Source organism: Balaenoptera ricei, chromosome 7, assembly GCF_028023285.1.
Source record: "Balaenoptera ricei isolate mBalRic1 chromosome 7, mBalRic1.hap2, whole genome shotgun sequence".
In the NCBI taxonomy this organism is placed as follows: Eukaryota; Metazoa; Chordata; class Mammalia; order Artiodactyla; family Balaenopteridae; genus Balaenoptera; species Balaenoptera ricei.
In genome coordinates, this window is record NC_082645.1 from 31,461,512 (window position 1) to 31,474,958 (window position 13,447).

Genomic DNA, 13,447 nt, shown 5'->3' on the forward strand with positions numbered 1-13,447 from the left:
GAGAAATCAAAAGCTTTACAGACAAGCAAAAGCTAAGAGAATTCAGCACCACCAAACCAGCTCTACAACAAATGCTAAAGGAACTTCTCTAAGTGGGAAACACAAGAGAAGAAAAGGACCTACAAAAACAAACCCAAACCAATTAAGAAAATGGTCATAGGGACATACATATCGATAATTACCTTAAACGTGAATGGATTAAATGCCCCAACCAAAAGACATAGACTGGCTGAATGGATACAAAAACAGGACCCATATATATGCTGTCTACAAGAGACCCACTTTAGACCTAGGGACACATACAGACTGAAAGTGAGGGGATGGAAAAAGATATTCCATGCAAATGGAAATCAAAAGAAAGCTGGAGTAGCTATACTCATATCAGATAAAATAGACTTTAAAATAAAGAATGTTACAAGAGACAAGGAAGGACACTACATAATGATCCAGGGATCAATCCAAGAAGAAGATATAACAATTATAAATATATATGCACCCAACATAGGAGCACCTCAATACATAAGGCAACTGCTAACAGCTATAAAAGAGGAAATCGACAGTAACACAATAATAGTGGGGGACTTTAACACCTCACTTACACCAATGGACAGATCATCCAAAATGAAAATAAATAAGGAAACAGAAGCTTTAAATGACACAATAGACCAGATAGATTTAATTGATATATATCGGACATTCCATCCAAAAACAGCAGATTACACGTTCTTCTCAAGTGCGCACGGAACATTCTCCAAGATAGATCACATCTTGGGTCACAAATCAAGCCTCAGTAAATTTAAGAAAATTGAAATCATATCAAGCATCTTTTCTGACCACAACGCTATGAGATTAGAAATGAATTACAGGGAAAAAAACGTAAAAAGGACAAACACATGGAGGCTAAACAATACGTTACTAAATAACCAAGAGATCACTGAAGAAATCAAAGAGGAAATAAAAAAATACCTAGAGACAAATGACAATGAAAACACGACGACCCAAAACCTATGGGATGCAGCAAAAGCAGTTCTAAGAGGGAAGTTTATAGCTATACAAGCCTACCTAAAGAAACAAGAAAAAGCTCAAGTAAACAATCTAACCTTACACTTAAAGAAACTAGAGAAAGAAGAACAAACAAAACCCAAAGTTAGCAGAAGGAAAGAAATCATAAAGATCAGAGCAGAAATAAATGAAATAGAAACAAAGAAAACAATAGCAAAGATCAATAAAACTAAAAGTTGGTTCTTTGAGAAGATAAACAAAATTGATAAGCCATTAGCCAGACTCATCAAGAAAAAGAGGGAGAGGACTCAAATCAATAAAATCAGAAATGAAAAAGGAGAAGTTACAACAGACACCGCAGAAATACAAAGCATACTAAGAGACTACTACAAGCAACTTTATGCCAATAAAATGGACAACCTGGAAGAAATGGACAAATTCTTAGAAAGGTATAACCTTCCAAGACTGAACCAGGAAGAAATAGAAAATATGAACAGACCAATCACAAGTAATGAAATTGAAACTGTGATTAAAAATCTTCCAACAAACAAAAGTCCAGGACCAGATGGCTTCACAGGTGAATTCTATCAAACATTTAGAGAAGAGCTAACACCCATCCTTCTCAAACTCTTCCAAAAAATTGCAGAGGAAGGAACACTCCCAAACTCATTCTATGAGGCCACCATCACCCTGATACCAAAACCAGACAAAGACACTACAAAAAAAGAAAATTACAGACCAATATCACTGATGAATATAGATGCAAAAATCCTCAACAAAATACTAGCAAACAGGATCCAACAACACATTAAAAGGATCATACACCACGATCAAGTGGGATTTATCCCAGGGATGCAAGGATTCTTCAATATACGCAAATCAATCAATGTGATACACCATATTAACAAATTGAAGAATAAAAACCATATGATCATCTCAATAGATGCAGAAAAAGCTTTTGACAAAATTCAACACCCATTTCTGATAAAAACTCTCCAGAAAGTGGGCATAGAGGGAACCTACCTCAACATAATAAAGGCCATATATGACAAACCCACAGCAAACATCATTCTCAATGGTGAAAAACTGAAAGCATTTCCTCTAAGATCAGGAACGAGACAAGGATGTCCACTCTCACCACTATTATTCAACATAGTTTTGGAAGTCCTAGCCACGGCAATCAGAGAAGAAAAAGAAATAAAAGGAATACAAATTGGAAAAGAAGAAGTAAAACTGTCACTGTTTGCGGATGACATGATACTATACATAGAGAATCCTAAAACTGCCACCAGAAAACTGCTAGAGCTAATTAATGAATATGGTAAAGTTGCAGGATACAAAATTAATGCACAGAAATCTCTTGCATTCCTATACACTAATGATGAAAAATCTGAAAGAGAAATTATGGAAACACTCCCATTTACCATTGCAACAAAAAGAATAAAATACCTAGGAATAAACCTACCTAGGGAGACAAAAGACCTGTATGCAGAAAACTATAAGACACTGATGAAAGAAATTAAAGATGATACCAACAGATGGAGAGATATACCATGTTCTTGGATTGGAAGAATCAACATTGTGAAAATGAGTATACTACCCAAAGCAATCTACAGATTCAATGCAATCCCTATCAAATTACCAATGGCATTTTTTACGGAGCTAGAACAAATCATCTTAAAATTTGTATGGAGACACAAAAGACCCCGAATAGGCAAAGCAGTCTTGAGGCAAAAAAATGGAGCTGGAGGAATCAGACTCCCTGACTTCAGACTATACTACAAAGCTACAGTAATTAAGACAATATGGTACTGGCACAAAAACAGAAACATAGATCAATGGAACAAGATAGAAAGCCCAGAGATTAACCCACGCACCTATGGTCAACTAATCTATGACAAAGGAGGCAAGGATATACAATGGAGAAAAGACAGTCTCTTCAATAAGTGGTGCTGGGAAAACTGGACAGCTACATGTAAAAGAATGAAATTAGAATACTTCCTAACACCATACACAAAAATAAACTCAAAATGGATTAGAGACCTAAATATAAGACCGGACACTATAAAACTCTTAGAGGAAAACATAGGAAGAACACTCTTTGACATAAATCACAGCAAGATCTTTTTTGATCCACCTCCTAGAGTAATGGAAATAAAAACAAAAATAAACAAGTGGGACCTAATGAAACTTCAAAGCTTTTGCACAGCAAAGGAAACCATAAACAAGACGAAAAGACAACCCTCAGAATGGGAGAAAATATTTGCAAATGAATCAACGGACAAAGGATTAATCTCCAAAATATATAAACAGCTCATTCAGCTCAATATCAAAGAAACAAACACCCCAATCCAAAAATGGGCAGAAGACCTAAATAGACATTTCTCCAAAGAAGACATACAGATGGCCACGAAGCACATGAAAAGATGCTCAACATCACTAATTATTAGAGAAATGCAAATCAAAACTACAATGAGGTATCACCTCACTCCTGTTAGAATGGGCATCATCAGAAAATCTACAAACAACAAATGCTGGAGAGGGTGTGGTGAAAAGGGAACCCTCTTGCACTGTTGGTGGGAATGTAAATTGATACAGCCACTATGGAGAACAATATGGAGGTTCCTTAAAAAACTAAAAATAGAATTACCATATGACCCAGCAATCCCACTACTGGGCATATACCCAGAGAAAACCGTAATTCAAAAAGACACATGCACCCGAATGTTCATTGCAGCACTATTTACAATAGCCAGGTCATGGAAGCAACCTAAATGCCCATCAACAGACGAATGGATAAAGAAGATGTGGTACATATATACAATGGAATATTACTCAGCCATAAAAAGGAACGAAATTGAGTCATTTGTTGAGACGTGGATGGATCTAGAGACTGTCATACAGAGTGAAGTAAGTCAGAAAGAGAAAAACAAATATCGTATATTAATGCATGTATGCGGAACCTAGAAAAATGGTACAGATGAGCCAGTTTGCAGGGCAGAAGTTGAGACACAGATGTAGAGAATGGACATATGGACACCAAGGGGGGAAAACTGCGGTGGGGTGGGGATGGTGGTGTGCTGAATTGGGCGATTGGGATTGACATGTATACACTGATGTGTATAAAACTGATGCCTAATAAGAACCTGCAGTATAAAAAAACAAACAAAACAACTAATACTAAACTTTCATTGGGTTATTTGTATGGAAACATGTTAATATAAATGTTTCAGACATTAAAAAAAAAAAAAATAAATTTACTTAAGAGAATATGGATGCAGCAGATTATCTCACACACACACACACACACATACACATTTAAAAAAAAAAAAATATGTTACGCCAAGAAAGGAGAACAATAGAGCAAGGATTCCATGTACATCTAAAGTTGTTATCATAAAATGCCCACAACGTTAGAAAATACTCACAGACACACAGGTACATTTGTCTCTGGGTCCAGCTGGCACGTGCCACCATTGTAACAGTAGCCATCACATAGCTGGCAGCTAGAGGCAATCTTTCCATTAGTGCAGCTGCAGCAACAAAGAAAAAAAGTCTCATTGTTTCTGGCATGATTATTGTTGAGAGCTGACACAAATTCTCTAAAGACGAGAATATTCATCATAGCAGACTAATGCAGTGGCTGGCTAAAAGTAGGTTTTCAGAAAGAGAGACTTGCTGGAGGCAAAGATGTTTTTTAATAGAATGATGACAAATAAAATTTTTCTTTTGGTAATTTTCAAATTTTCAACCCATCTGTTTAATATAAGAATTTAATATAGCTAGATATAGGTGTGAAAAAAATACTCTAGTGTCTATCACTTACACTTCAGGGAGACATTAGCATCAGTATCTTATTCCCTTTTCATATTACCAGAGTTTGGTGACATTTTTATTATTTATAAACCACATTATCAAATACTCTGGAAGCAAATGCTTCAGCTATTCCTTCTAAACTGGAAAGTCTGGTCCAAAGAACTGTTATGAGTTTTAGACTCCACATTTTGTACGAAAGCATAGAACTATTCTGTAGTCACTTTTACCCCACTGTTTCTCCCTGAATATGTACTATAATTAGTGTCAAACTCTTTTTATTCTAAAGGAAAAAACGTTAACAGTTCATTGCAAAAATAAACAGTAATATTATAGGAACAATATGCAATATGGCAACAAAGTAATGAGGTAGGCTTTCTTGGAAAATTTTTGGAAATGCTTCTAATTTATAGTACATTACCTGTCTGGGATAAGAATAAGCACTGTGGCTATTGCTACATGGGAAAAACAAGCATAATGATAAGAGGAAAATTACAGAAATTTCTTACTTGCCATGTTATATTTTTAAATAAATAAACGAATAAACAAATACTATTAGATCGGACATTGAAAATTGTTGGTGGAACAGAGAAAAGTATATTGACATTCCAAATTATTGAGAGAAACTCTTCTATGAGAAGTATGGTAATAGAATCATACAAGCCTTGGCTCAGATCAGAATCACAACGGATCATGTCAATATTCCGATTATGAGATCATGTTAGTACTAAGTGCTATGAAGTAATCAATGCTATCACAATAAATCTGGACATAACCTTGATAAAGAAATCAGGCTGCAATATCATTGATTGATCACTTTGATCTTCTTCATGGTGGGTACCTATTGCAGTACATCCATCATAGAGAAATTCCCAATGATAGGTTAGATATTTGAAATAATTGGTTAGCAATCCCATAGTTTATTTATTCTGTGCATATTTATTTGGCCTCTTGTGGGTGGTAGGGCTGCTGGAAATGCACTGAACTGCTTACACTTTCCCAGAAGTTTAATTTAAAGATTTCTTTTTAAGAACCTGGATTTAAAAATCACATTTCTTTTCAAGATAAACAGAAGCAGTGAGTCAATTATATACCAGATATGAAATGGAGACACATGAAAGTGGAATTAAACATGGGGAAGAAGGTAGTGGTTTAAAGTTTCCAAGATTTAACAAAGAATATCACATTCTTTATAATCTATAGAGCCATACGAATATGGATGCAAAGTGAGTCAAGTACATATTTAATGGTAGTGGTGTCTGATATGTTAAATTGATCTGGGAGACTTTTCCTTGCTCTCCTTGCCCAGCCTCCTTGAAAATCGAAGAGCAGAAAGTTATAGTTTCATGTTCAATCAAAGGGACGACATCAAAGAGAAAAATTAGCTCATCATACATTAAAGAATTTTTCACAAAAAGATAACTATACACCAAATATCATCTTTTAAAAGAGAAAAATATTCTGATTATCGATTGCTTTTAAACTTCTGCTTCCAAGAGTTATAAGAGATGTTGCCCTGTTCTCCTTCTAAAGGTTTTGTTTGAATCCTAAACTTTAGACAGAACTTTGTAGATATTTCAAATGTGAAATACAAGTTATCCAAATCATTGTAATACATCAAAGAGTACAACTTATATTTTAATGTAGGTTTTCATCATAATTTCATTTCTTAGAAATGTTACATGTGCATGCATGCAGACACACTTTGTAATTAGCAGTTGTCCAGTAAAGAGAAAGAATTCTCATAACAATTTGACATCACAGTGGTATTATTTAGGCTATTCAAAATTATGATCAAGACTTTCTTCAATAATATTTACTGAGGAAGAGAGAAAAATACACAATTAGCTCTGTTTCAAAGATTATACTCATTATAATTGACAGAGCATCTATTCTTTACTGAAGTTGACAGCTCATAGGCTGTGCATTAGAAATACATGACTCTTTGGAATCGCAAGTATACATGCAACTTGAATTTTCCCATTTCAGTAAAAAAATATTTAACTCAGTTGTGATTTTGTTTTAGTATCAGTTCTTTACCCATGAAATAGAAATCCCAACATCTCTGCAAGCTTTAGTTAATGCTAAGATGAAAAGTATCATAGAAATGAAAACAAACTTAAAGTTTCAAAATACCCAAAGAGTCCTGTTTGTACTATCATGTTCATATGTTATTATAACCTATCTGATAAATCAAATATTATACTCTTATCTTTAAACTTCCACTATCAACTCACTGCTAGCAACTATTATTTATCCATTCTTACATATAGGTTTCCAGAAAGATCTTTTAAGAGTCAAGAACTATAATGTTGGACCTTCAAAAGCCTACTCAGGTTATGAGGTTCTAGTGTTTCTAGGTTGGTGAAGCCAGTATTCTCTGTTAAGGAGGCAGTACCGAGGGTCCTAAGAGTTCAGCCCTTCATTCCTCACACGGAACTGCCCTGTGTGATGGAAACACGGTGTGTGTCTCTGCATGAGCTTCTCCAAGATAAACTAGGTTGCAAACTATGGCTCATAGCCTTTCTTATACGATGGTCCATGATTCCTTGTGTGACTGGGATGGGGCTGTGAAGAAGATTCTACAGTGCATTCCTGACATGGTATGCTGGACATAAAGAAAGATGTATGCTCAGTAATTAAAATCAAGTTCTGTCATGCTAAAGTTTCATCACAAAAAACTGATGAGCTTAATGAGCAAACATGATTTTGGTAGTTTATATGAAAATGCATTTTGCTTTTATGTACTTATCAAAGGCATATATTATAATTAGTCATATTTTAAATTACTTTAGTTAAAAATAATGTACTTTCAAAGGACACAATTTGAGGGTTTGAGTAAATGTCATTTATAGTGATAACACAAATCATACATGGAGTAATTCTAAAATGAGAGTAAATAAAAAAGAAAAAAATGTCGATGCTGTCTGTAATAAAATTTTATGGGGCCTTGTTTGGCAGAGCAACATAACTCAGGGCTGGCACCCTTGCAGAGCTGTCTTGGTGGAAGCTGTGACATGAACCCTTTAAGGCGTGCTTTCCTATCGCATATGCTCGTTTATTATACTCCTAGGGCAAGTGATAGAGTACAGTCCTTTATAAGCCCTTTTTAAAAAAAAAACCTGTTAAAAGAAGTTCAGAGTGAGAATTGATCTCTAACCCCAGTGGCATAAATTTGTTTCATGCTAGAAACTGAATGGCATTACTCTTTAGCTGCAAAGTTCTGTTTTCCATTCACTTGATCTTAAAGCCAAAGAGCAAAAGGCAATGTAATCAAAATCTAACTTGGACATTTTTGTTGTAGTTGCTTCCTAGGAAACATTATTCCTTCTACTTATTTTGTACAATAATTTTCAAAGTCAGATAAAAAGATTAAATTTTATTTCCATTAGAAAGGTCTTCTGCTTCTTCCCCAAAGGATCATTTTGTAAAATCAGAAAGGCAAACACTCATTGTTGATAATAATGATGAAACAAAAGCCTGAGCTATTCTAATTTAGAAGTATTACATATAGTTTTTTGAAAGTATGTTGCATTTCACTTTTACTTGCTTACTATTAGGAATATTCTATATAGGCAATGACCTGATCATGTCATTACATGATAAATGTTCATATTACACAGATGTACATAATAGGTTTTTAATAAGTTTTGGTTTAATCAAAATGAATTGAACTCTATCTCTAGCCAAAAAGGAAAAAAAGAGAGAGAGAGAGAGAATGGAACGGTTGCCATATTGAATTTTAGAATAAAAATAATTTACATTGTTTTCTCTGTTTATTTCTGGATTGCTATGTCCTTTTGGGTTCAAATGTTTTTATAAAGTAAGCTAGCTGTCTACTTACTTGCAAGATATATCTTCACTGTCTTTATTTATAATGCAGTGTCCCCCATGGCACCTTATACATTTGTCAACCTCGCATTTTGGTCCTTCGTAGCGTGTTGGACAGACACATTCCACACTTCCGTCATCCCCAATGATACAGGATTCAGAATTCACACAGTAGTGATGACACACATCTAGAAAGAATGCACAACATAGAAATGAAATTTCTTGAAATATTTCAAGATTTTTTCTTGAGTCACAATAAATGTTACCTTTCACTTAATATTTTAAAATGGTCAGAGAATAGGTAGATTAATTTACAAAAGCAGCCTGTAACTGCATGTAACCAGAATTCTTTAATAATGTCATTGGTTCCTCTTTTTGCCTGAGTTAGGCATCATTTCATCTTTCTAGGAGGAGATGGGTTATATTGATATAATACTAAGTGACAAATTCTTTAGGTTCTGAGTTTTAAAGTTTAAGTTCACAAGTTTCCTCAGCTTTCTTTCTAATGAGCAATATTACTGTTATTCTGAAATGAACAGAAATGCTCAAGATTTCTTTAGATGTCCTTTATCTTTGTCCCTCTTCGCATCTCTTTTCATCCAGAGAACAGGGTAGTGAGTGGTGAGTAGGGGGATCCTACCTCTTCACTAGCTTTTGGTGTGGTGGAAAGAAGCCTCCCTCTATGAGCCAGAACAGGCCCAGTATTTCCAAACGCCTGGGCAGGTAAGCAGACAGGAGGTGTGCCTCTCATGGAACCCTAATAGAAAGGTAGACTGGAAGACTAACTGATCCATCATGGGTAGAAAGTGATAACAGAAGTCTAGACTATTGCCCCCTCCTAGGTGAGAACCTAACCTCCCCATCAGTCAGAGGGAAAACCTCCCTGTAGCTGAGCCCTTTACTTTGGAAGATGTTTCCTACTGAGCACTACAGACAATTTTCTCAACCACAAAGGAAGTCCTCCTCAAATATTTCTATACCTCTTGAACGTCAGTAATAAAACAAAGACCATTTAATAATATAAGAACCACACTGACTTTGCAATTAGATATTCTGCCTGTCTTTTGAAAAACAAGTTTATATGTCTGTTGACATATCAATGTATTCGAATTTACCATATTCAAAATATTGAAATTTATAGTTCAAATAATCGTAAGCAGAAGAACTGGTCAAATTGATCCCAGACTTTGTGTTTGGAGCGGCAATTTCATTTTAGCTATCTAACCATGAAGCAATGTTAAGTGAGATTAGCTGAGATAAAAATCACAATTTATAAACTTTAACCTGCAATAAGACAGTTATGGTAGGTGAGAAAAATTAAAACATAATTTATAATTTTCATGTTTGTGTATTTATCTAGCTGTTTATTAAATCAGACAGAAATTAAATTTACTGACAGGCTTGCTTCATATTTATGGAAATTTATTTCAAGCATTCTTCTGTTTGCTGTTGCTTTATGCCAAGTGCCCTTGTTGCAATTCCATGCTGAAGCTTATTACTAAGGGTCTTGGCTGTACGTAAGGAAAGCAGCACTTTTGAAAGGTGAGAGACGTGGAGATCTAAAAATTAAGTCAGTGTTAGTATCTGTCCATTATGATGTCTATCTGTAGTTGTTCTAGGCTTGGCAGGTTGAGTTTACACAGCATAGCTTCTGTTTTTATTTATGAAGAATGTATTAGCAGCAGCCTACATAATCATCTAGTACCATCTCCTATGCAGAAATCTCTAAAGAAAAATTTTCCTTCGTCAGGTTGCTACATACCACTTATTGACAGAGAGCTCTTTTAATATTGTCTCTAATTGCTTTAAATTTCATTCTTTGGTCCTGATTCATTTTTCTGATGGGACATAGAAGTCAGCTGATGTATCTGTCCAAGATCTTCATATTATGAGGTTTTTCCACAGTGGATAATTCATCAGAATCATGTAGGTAACTTATTTGCAAATAAAAATTCCAGTGTCTTTCCCTTTCATCCACCACCACCCCTGGATTCCAATTTATAGATCATAAATGAGGCCCAAGTGATCCCCGTGGGACTGGTTGAGCAAATAGAATTTGGGAACGAGGGAATGTAAGAAATCGGAAAACAATTTACTGATTAGCAAAGGGACTACATTGTCTCATAATCGTAAATAGATTTGATTTGACTAAAATAGCTTATTTCTTGACTAATTTGTGAGCCCTAATTAAAATGTAATTTTTAACCTAAAATTTTGAACCACTTTTTTTTATAATCACATCACTGAGAAGACCTAAGAAACTTGAAAAACTGGGTTAACATTCTGAGGGTTGATGATTGCCCTACACCATACTGTAGCAAGGAACAGTTTGCACTTATCTAGGGTGCTAAAGGTCAAAGTTAAAAACTTACCTACAATTTACTAATTATAACTAGTTTTGGTGCATAAATTAAATCTGCTTTAGACTAAGATTATAAAGATGTGAGAATATATACAACTCATTAGTAATCAAGGAAATACAAATTAATAGCTCAAAGAAATACCATTGCACACATACCAAATTGACAACAAATAGCAGAAACTCTCATACACTAGTAGTGGGAATATAAACTGGTTCAACCAATTTGGGAAACAATTGACAGTATATACTAAATTTGAACATAACTACACTTAATGACTTAGCATTTTTACTCTTAATATACTGTATATCCCAGAGAAAAGCATGTACATGTGCACAAAAACATGTACATAATATGCACAGCAATATTTTTAGAAATAGCCAAAAACAGAAAATAATCTAAATGCCCATTGTAAGAAGAATGGAGAAACTGTAGTTCATATATATATGTATATTTATATGTAAAGAGAGAAATGAAAAATGAAGACATTACAGTTATACACAACGACATGGATGAATCTCACAAAAATAATATTGAGAGAAAAATGCTGGACAGAAAAATATATATACTACTTTTTTATTTGTATAACTTCAAAAGGCAAAACTAATCTATGGTTTTAAGAGTCAAAAATGAGTTATTTTTGAGGAGAAGGAAAGGGATAGTGATGAAGAACACCAGGGGGCATCTGAGGTAATGATAATGTTTATTTTTGACCTGAATGTTGGTTTACACTGGTATGTACACCTGGGGATAAATTATTGAACTGTATACCTGTGATTTTAAACATTTCTATGTATATTATTTTTCCATAGAAAGATTTTTTTAATCTAATGGCATATAAGCTAGAATGAGAATATTTTATAAATTCTGCTTAATTTGCTAACTAGGCTAATAGCTTTTCTCTTTACAGATGATATTTTTTAAAGGAATTCATGGTCCACTTTTTATGCTTTAAAGGAAATTCTCTGGAGAAATGTCTATTTAGGTCTTCTGTCCATTTATGGATTGGGTTGTTTGTTTTTTTTGATACTGAGCTGCATGAGCTGCTTGTAAATTTTGGAGATTAATTCTTTGTCAATTGCTTCATTTGCAAATATTTTCTCCCATTCTGAGGGTTGTCTTTTCATCTTGTTTATGGTTTCCTTTGCTGTGCAAAAGCTTTTAAGTTTCATTAGGTCCCATTTGTTTATTTTTGTTTTAATTTCCATTTCTCTGGGAGATGGGTCAAAAAGGATCTTGATGTGATGTATGTCAAAGAGTGTTCTTCCTATGTTTTCCTCTAAGAGTTTTATAGTGTCTGGCCTTACATTTAGGTCTTTAATCTATTTTGAGTTTATTTTTGTGTATGGGGTTAGGGAGTGTTCTAATTTCATTCTTTTACATGTAGCTGTCCAGTTTTCCCAGCACCACTTATTGAAGAGGGTGTCTTTTCCCCATTGTATATTCTTGCCTCCTTTATCAAAAATAAGGTGACCATATGTGCATGGGTTTATCTCTGGGCTTTCTATCCTGTTCCATTGATCTATATTTCTGTTTTTGTGCCAGTACCATACTGTCTTGATTACTGTAGCTTTGTAGTATAGTCTGAAGTCTGGGCGCCTGATTCCTCCAGCTCCATTTTTCTTTCTCAAGATTGCTTTGGCTATTTGGGGTCTTTGTGTTTCCAAACAAATTGTGAAATTTTTTGTTCTAGTTCTGTGAAAAATGCCAGTGGTAGTTTGATAGGGATTGCATTGAATCTGTAGATTGCTTTGGGTAGTATAGTCATTTTCACAACGTTGATTCTTCCAGTCCAAGAACATGGTATATCTCTCCATCTGATTGTATCATCTTTAATTTCTTTCAACAGTGTCTTACAGTTTTCTGCATACAGGTCTTTTGTCTCCTTAGGTAGGTTTATTCCTAGGTATTTTATTCTTTTTGTTGCAATAGTAAATGGGAGTGTTTCCTTAATTTCTGTTTCAGATTTTTCATCATTAGTATATAGGAATGCAAGAGATTTCTGTGCATTGATTTTGTATCCTGCTACTTTACCAAATTCATTGATTAGCTCTGGTAGTTTTCTGGTAGCATCTTTAGGATTCTCTATGTATAGTATCATGTCATCTGCAAATACAGATTGCCAACAAACATATGAAAGGATGCTCAACATCACCAATCATTAGAGAAATGCAAATCAAAACTACAATGAGGTATCACCTCACACCAGTCAGAATGGCCATCATCAAAAAAATCTACAAACAATAAATGTTGGAGAGGGTGTGGAGAAAAGAGAACCCTCTTGTATTGTTGGTGGGAATGTAAATTGATACAGCCACTATGGAGAACAGTATGCAAGTTCCTTAAAAAACTGAAAATAGAACTACCATACGACCCAGCAATCCCACTACTGGGCATATACTCTAAGAAAACCATAATTCAAAAAGAGTCATGTACAACAA

General features: G+C 34.5%; 1 protein-coding gene across 1 annotated transcript in view; it reads right to left on the reverse strand.

The window, feature by feature from the left end:
• LRP1B (LDL receptor related protein 1B) overlaps positions 1-13,447 on the reverse strand; it is a 1,532,882-nt gene that overhangs the window by 35,450 nt on the left and 1,483,985 nt on the right. The window contains exons 84-85 of the mRNA XM_059927092.1: positions 8,660-8,834; positions 4,431-4,535 (exon numbers count right to left, since the gene is read on the reverse strand). Coding sequence (XP_059783075.1) covers positions 4,431-4,535; positions 8,660-8,834 — 280 coding nt within the window. The remainder of the gene's footprint in view (positions 1-4,430; positions 4,536-8,659; positions 8,835-13,447) is intronic.